Source organism: Palaemon carinicauda, chromosome 2, assembly GCF_036898095.1.
Source record: "Palaemon carinicauda isolate YSFRI2023 chromosome 2, ASM3689809v2, whole genome shotgun sequence".
NCBI classification, from domain to species: domain Eukaryota; kingdom Metazoa; phylum Arthropoda; class Malacostraca; order Decapoda; family Palaemonidae; genus Palaemon; species Palaemon carinicauda.
In genome coordinates, this window is record NC_090726.1 from 199,248,165 (window position 1) to 199,255,664 (window position 7,500).

The window sequence follows — 7,500 nt, forward strand, 5'->3', positions numbered from 1 at the left end:
TTATATTTCGTCTGTTTTCAATTAGTAAATGTTATATTTTGGCTGTTTTCAATTAGTAAATGTTATTCTTTGGCTGTTTTCAATTAGTAAATGTTATATTTCGTCCATTTTCAATTAGTAAATGTTATATTTTGCCTGTTTTCAATTAGTAAATGTTATATTTTGCCTGTTTTCAATTAGTAAATGTTATATTTGGCATGTTTTCAATTAGTAAATGTTATATTTTGTCTGTTTTCAATTAGTAAATGTTATATTTTGGCTGTTTTCAATTAGTAAATGTTATTCTTTGGCTGTTTTCAATTAGTAAATGTTATATTTCGTCCATTTTCAATTAGTAAATGTTATATTTTGCCTGTTTTCAATTAGTAAATGTTATATTTTGCCTGTTTTCAATTAGTAAATGTTATATTTGGCATGTTTTCAATTAGTAAATGTTATATTTCGTCTGTATTCAATTAGTAAATGCACTTCTATAAAGAGCGTAGGCCTAAATGTTTCAACACCATCTTTGCAAACGGCAACCATTACGATCACGTCTCTGTCCTTCCAGTATTTGGGAGACTGATGATATTCAAACTTCTAACATTACATAGGTCTATCTGCTGAGTCATCAGCAGCCATTGCCTGGCCCTCCTTGCTCCTAGCTTGGGCGGAGAAGGGCCTTGGGCGCTGATCATATGTATATATGATCAGTCTCTTGGGCATTGTCCGGCTTGATAGGGCATTGTCATTGTCCCTTGCCTCTGCCATTCATGAGAGGCCTTTAAATTGAAATGCCTTTTGGGTGCAACTGAATGACAAAGTGGGAATGTTTGGAAGCACTCTATCAAGCAGGAAAATGCCCTAGAGTCTGACCATACATACATATGATCAGTACCAGAGCCCAGTCTCCACCCAAGCTAGGACCAAGGAAGCCCAGGCAATGGCTGCTGATGATTCAGTAGATAGACCTATAGGCTCCCCCCCAAACAAGGACCAGGGAGGGCCAGGCAATGGCTGCTGATGACTCAGCAGATAAACCTATAGGCTCCCCCAAACCCCCCATCCTTAGTTTACAAGGATTGTAAGATTGCAGCGACCAAAGAAACTAACGAATTTGAGCGACCGGGACTTGAACCCCAGTCTGGCATTCACCAGTCAGGGACATTACCGCACAACCCTAGTTAAGTAAAGTAACGGAAATGTTATTATGTTTAGAATGGTTTTTACAGTGAATATTGGCCTTGTTTAGTTAATGCCCCACATTGAGGTGTCCTATGACCTTTATTTTAGGTCATGCTTGGCATATGCTGTATTAAAGCGAGGTATTATCGGTTTTTAACTTATTTTAAAGCCATTTTTACTTATTTTAAAGCCATTTTTACTTATTTTAAAGCCATTTTTACTTATTTTAAAGCCATTTTGACTTTGGTTTTTATTTTTCATTTTTAACATCCTATAAGCTCAAACACAGAGGAATTCCTATTCTATGGTTCTTGTGTTATACACAAGACAAAGTATACTCGTAAATATTGTGCTTCACTGTTTAGAGGGGTAATAAGGAAGCGTAAAAATTCCAATTTTATTAAAAGTTACAAACACATTCGAACTTAAGAGTATAAAAAGGTAGAAAAATATATTCAGATATAGATTCAACGGTAATAGTTTTTTTTTTTTAATATCTCATTTTATAAATGAGAATATATTAGTTTTCTCGGGAGTAATTTTTTTATCAAAAATATATTTGGCATCTGAAGCAGATGAAAACTATATTAATTATCATTGAAGTTAACAACGTTCAACATTGCATTCTAGATAATGTTCTTACTTGAAGGGCATCAGTAAAGTCAGGTTACTCTTGTTAATGATACAGGAAACATGGACTATAAAGTGATTCATATAAAAGAGACGCTTTCAAGAGCATGAATCGCCTTCAACATAAATATTTGACTTAGAACAGGGGTATACCCACTGCACTGGTATCATCTACAACACCTGATCTATTCACTGAGTGGCTGGAAGTTTCTCCGCTGTGATTTAATATGTTTCTGTCCAGAAAATGGTCAAATCTGCTAGGCTGCACAGGCGCTCCTAGTGATAGCTGGGAACTTGTAAAACTAAGAGGAATTCCTGCCCCTCGCAATGCAGAAAAGTTAATTTGCCGGTTTGGGGTTTGAAAGTTGACTGGAAATGGGTTGCGTGTCTGGACAGTAGCATGGGCTGGTGTTGCTGTTCTTGTAGATTCCGCCGAAGGTGCAGAACTCTGTATGAATGCAGAAAGAGCACTCTGTGTTATTCTAGAATTCTGTCCTGTAACTCTTGACCCGCTTGTAACAGGTATGCTTGCCTGTGTTATTCTAGAATTCTGTTCTGAAATTCTTGACCCACCTGCAAAAGGTATGCTTGCCTGTGTTATTCTAGAATTCTGTCTTGTAACAGGTATGCTTACCTGTGTTATTCTAGAATTCTGTCCTGTAACAGGTATGCGTGCCTGTGCGTTTCTAGAATTCTGTTCTGAAATTCTTAACCCACCTGTAACAGGTATGCTTGCCTGTGTTATTCCAGAAATCTGTCCCGAAACTCTTGACCCACGTGTAACAGGTAGGCTTGCTGGCCTGTTTAAGGTTCTTAAAGACGGGAAACCGGTAGGAAATTGGCTTTCTAATACAGAGGTATGGCTCAGTGGAAGAGAAGATTGAGCTCTGATAGTAAAAGGTTCAGTGATAGGAATGTTGAATGATTGTTGAAGATTATTACTCTGCAATGGGGCTTGTATTAGAGATTGTAGGATAGTCTGTGTTCTTTGCTGAGAAGCAGTGTTCACTGGAGATGATGCAACTGACAAGGCAGAAGTAGGAACTATAGCAAAAGGAAATACAGCAGGACTCCCTAATTGTAGGGTAGGATTTACTACAGGGGAGGTGCTTTGCTGTCTAGAGCTAATTGTACTACCACTAAGAGGAGCAAAAGAACCAAATGTAGGTTGAATAGATGAAGGAGTACTTACTGAAAAAGCATTTGCAAATGGAGAAGGAGCTGTATTTATGTCATTTGTTGATAAAAGATTAGAGGATTGGGAATTGAATAGAGCTGGGAAAGGAGTGCGAATGAAAGCAGAGTTGCCAAATGCAAGAACAGAAGGGTCAACAGATGATTGTGTTGGTGAAAACTGGAAAATAGGTGTGGGAGTGGTTTGAAAAGCAATACCTACATTATGATGATTAGTGGAAGGATCAGTTATTGAAGGAGCAAAGTTTGGAAAATGTAAAGGTGATGGCGTAGTGAATTGGTCAAAGGTAGGAATATCTAAAGGTTCTGGCGTTCGAGCAGAGGCTGAAAAACGTAAAGTTGATGATGTAGTTGTAGGGGCAGACGCTGGAATAGGTATAGGTGTTGGTGTTGGGCCAGGGCCAGCAGTAGAGCCTGAGATAAGGAAAGGTGCTGGTGTAGGGGCAGGGGTTAAACCTGGGGTATCTCTAGGTGCTGGTGTAGGGACAGGGGCAAAACCTGGAGTATCTCTAGGTGGTGGTGTAGGGACAGGGGCAAAACCTGGAATATCTCTAGGTGCTGGTGTAGGGACAGGGGTAAAACCTGGAGTATCTCTAGGTGCTGGTGTAGGGACAGGGGCAAAATCTGGAGTATCTCTAGGTGCTGATGTAGGGACAGGGGCAAAACCTGGAGTATCTATAGGTGCTGGCGCAGGGGCACGGGATATGGCTGGGATACGTAGAGAAGTATGCGCAGGGACACTTGCAAAAACTGGATTGTGTAAAGATACTGGAGTAGCAGCAGGGACAAAGTCAGGAATTTGTCCAGTTACTAGCGCAGTGGAACCTACAGCATTGAAAACTGGGGAAATATGGGAAACCGTTCCTATTGCAGGTTGGGAAGGCTGAGGGAACTCATTTTCATTTGAATTATTACCGTTGCTAAGTAAAACTGAAGCATCTTCATCTTCTTCAGGTGAAGCCGGAGGAAAGGATGGAGTGCGTACAGAGGAGGAAGAGGGCTGTCGTGGTAGACCAGGGGCAGAAGGAGATACATGTGTGGAAATATGTGAGGGAAAGGATGGAACTGTTGCAGGAGTAGGAAGGTTAGGGAATAACGAATTATTTTCATCGTCATCCTCATCATTCTCAGTTTCATCGTTTTCATTTTCTTCGTTATCATTTTCTTCGTTATCATTTTCTTCATTATCATTTTCCTCATCATTATTCTCATGTCTAAAGTTGAAATTGAAGTTTTGACGGAAAACATCATCATCGACATCAAAGTTATCGTAGTCACTTTCTAAGCTAAAACTATCATCGTCGTCGTCGTCAGAATCATCTTCATCAGAATCATCATCAAAGAAATTTCCAAAGCCCAGAGAAGGTAAAGCACGTCCAGCGCCTTTGGCCCTAAAAAATGAGATCTCTGCTGGAGGTCTGGACCCAGAGGCCGAGATTGCAGTAGCCCCTGGGTGGACGAAAATCTGATAATTCACTTCAGAAAACTGAGGTGGTGGAGATCCAGCAGGTCTTTGGTCAGAAAGTGCTAGGAATCCTTTTCCTTTATCAGCATAGATTGTCTGGCGCCAGTGTCCATCTGACCCAAGAGCGTAGTACGACCCTGAAGTTTGGCCTTGTTGATCGCGTCTCGCTTGATGGCCATGGTATGTACCGTGTTCTGGAGATGCTACTGCATAAGCAAACTGAAAGGCATCGTCAGCGTGTCCTGGGGTTTCTGCTGACTCAGATCTCAAGGCGGTGAGATCTGGAGTCGAGTAGGTGACTTCTACCGGATGTGCTGTTACTACTGTCGCTGCAACACATATGACCTGGAAGAATGATCATAAATTATTATAGTTATCATATGACCTGGAAAAATGGTCGTAAATTATTATAGTTATCATAAGACCTGGAAGAATGATCGTAAATTGTTATATTTATCATATGACCTGGAAGAATGATCACAAATTATTATAGTTATCATATGACCTGGAAGAATGATCATAAATTATTGTATTTTTCATAATTTTCAGTCCTGTCATTTTTTATGGCATACTAAATATTGATGTATAGTAGAAAGGAACTGGGTTCATTCATCCCTTTCCTACTTGCATGAAATGAGGTCATTTTACTTGATCAAGGTTCTAATATTACGTTTTTAGCAGTACAATAATTTTCTGGAAATAAAAACTTTCATATGGCAGCTCAAAAACTTCCTCAAAAAGTACTTCTGTACTGTACTCTATATATATATATATATATATATATATATATATATATATATATATATATATATATAATATGTATATATATATATTGCTTCTACTAGAGTGCAAAAAATGCAAAATTAGTTCTTTAGGCAGTGCTTTGCTAAAAAAAATTGACGCTGTCAAATATAAAATACATTTTTTGGTCCCCAAAAATTATGTAATTATCAAAATTAGAAATGTGTGGCTCATATTTTTGTAATTTTGAGATGTAACCGAAGTTAATCAATTTGCTGTAGTCTGTGTAAGAGATTTTGATAAATACTCCATAAAGATATATTGTTTATCGAGAAAGAGACAGGAATTCAGTTACATTATTCAGTATCTTCGAATATACACGAAACTAGTCAGTATTCACCATATTTTCAGTTTTTCTGCAGTTGTATTGCATCTGAGCATCACGTTTCCCTGTGAGGCTTACGTACACACACACATATATATGTGTGTATATATATATATATATATATATATATATATATATATATATATATATATATATATATATATATATATCAGTATATATATATATATATATATATATATATATATATATATATATATATATATATATATATATATATACAGTATATATATATATATATATATATATATATATATATATATATATATATATATATATACACGAATATATGTCACTAAGTCACTAACACCCGTGATTTCAATCAATGTAAATATCACCACCATGGCATTTAATACCGAATTCCATCTGGGGAATTTATCATCTTCACCATCTCCTCCTACGCCTATTGACGCAAAGGACCTCCCTATAGGAGACTGGAAATATATATCCACTGGAATTCATATATGGTAATAGCTTCTGGCTGGGCAGAGATTCAGCCGATGTCTCGATAGCTCAGTTGGTAGAGTCCTTGCAGGCATGGTTTCGGCTGAATATGCAAGGGTTCGAATCACTACCCAGCCAGAAGCTATACCATATATGAATTCCAGTGGATATATATATTCCCAGTCTCTTCCGGGGAGAACTCTAACCCAAGACAGTGGAAGACCATGGTACATAGGCTATGGCATTACCCAAGACTACAGGTCAAGGGTTTGATTTTGGAGTGTCCTTCTCCTAGAAGAGCTGCTTGCCATAGCTAAAGATTCTCTTCTACCCATACTAAGAGGAAAGTGGGCTCTGAACAATTACAGTGCAGTAGTTAACCCCATGGGTGAAGAATAATTATTTCGTAATCTCAGTGTTGTCAGGTGTATGAGGGCAGAGGAGAATATGTACATAATAGGCCGGATTATTCGGTGCGTGCCTTAAGCAAAGGGGAAAATGAACCGTAACCAGAGAGAAGGATCCTATGTAGTACTGTCTGGCAACTTAAAGGACCCCCATAACTCTCTAGCTGTATTATTTCAACTTATTCAAGTGTCCGTAATGTTGTAGGCGAATGCATTTGCTTGCAGAAGCGAAGGAAAGGTATCTTCCAAAATAAAAACCAGTTTAACTTTGACATTTATAAAAAGAAGGGAATGTATGTTGATGAGAAATGAATCGAAAATATTTAATTCTTTGGCACGAGAGGTTTCACGAATTTCTGGTTTTTGTAGATACTCTTAAATGCTTCATTTCACGTTTCATTTCATTAGAATTAAATTGTGATGTTTAAGTTGTCTTGCTTGAGGGTACACACGGGCACACCTTTCTATCTTATTTCTCTTCCTCTTGTTTTGTTAAAGTTTTTATAGTTTATAGGAAATATTTATTTCAATATTACTGTTCTTAAAATATTTTATTTTTCCTTGTTTCTTTTCCTCACTGGGCTATTTTCCCTGTTGGAGGCCCTGAGCTTATAACATCCTGCTTTCCCAACTTGGGTTGTGGCTTAGCAAGTAATAACAATAATAATAATAATAATAATAATAATAATAATAATAATAATAATAGTTCCTTAATTGGAAATCGATAGAGGAAAGAGAGAGAGAGAGAGAGAGAGAGAGAGAGAGAGAGAGAGAGAGAGAGAGAGAGAGAGAGAGAGAGAGAGAGAGAGAGTTTTCTGACCGGAGAGAGAGAGAGAGAGAGAGAGAGAGAGAGAGAGAGAGAGAGAGAGAGAGAGAGAGAGAGAGAGGTTTTATAGTATCTATTCATCTATGATATTTTTTTTTTCATCTTGAGAACAAAAAAGAAACTACATGAAACTAATAGTTTGAAGCTGAGATCAAAGATAAACCTAAAAATGTAGTTGATGAACCTTCACAAAAGTTAATATTTAAAGTATCTCATTAATAGAGAT

The 7,500-nt window shown here is 37.5% G+C and overlaps 1 protein-coding gene and 1 long non-coding RNA gene across 2 annotated transcripts in view; one reads left to right on the forward strand and one right to left on the reverse strand.

Annotated features, from left to right (window-relative positions):
- LOC137622924 (uncharacterized) overlaps positions 1–7,500 on the forward strand; it is a 266,979-nt gene that overhangs the window by 11,879 nt on the left and 247,600 nt on the right. The gene's annotated exons all lie outside the window — the stretch shown is intronic.
- Positions 1,550–4,807, reverse strand: LOC137614667 (mucin-5AC-like; the record flags this gene model as incomplete). The annotated part of the gene is made up of 1 exon (XM_068344358.1): positions 1,550–4,807. A coding segment is annotated over one exon (2,877 nt), but the record flags the coding sequence as incomplete, so codon positions are not given.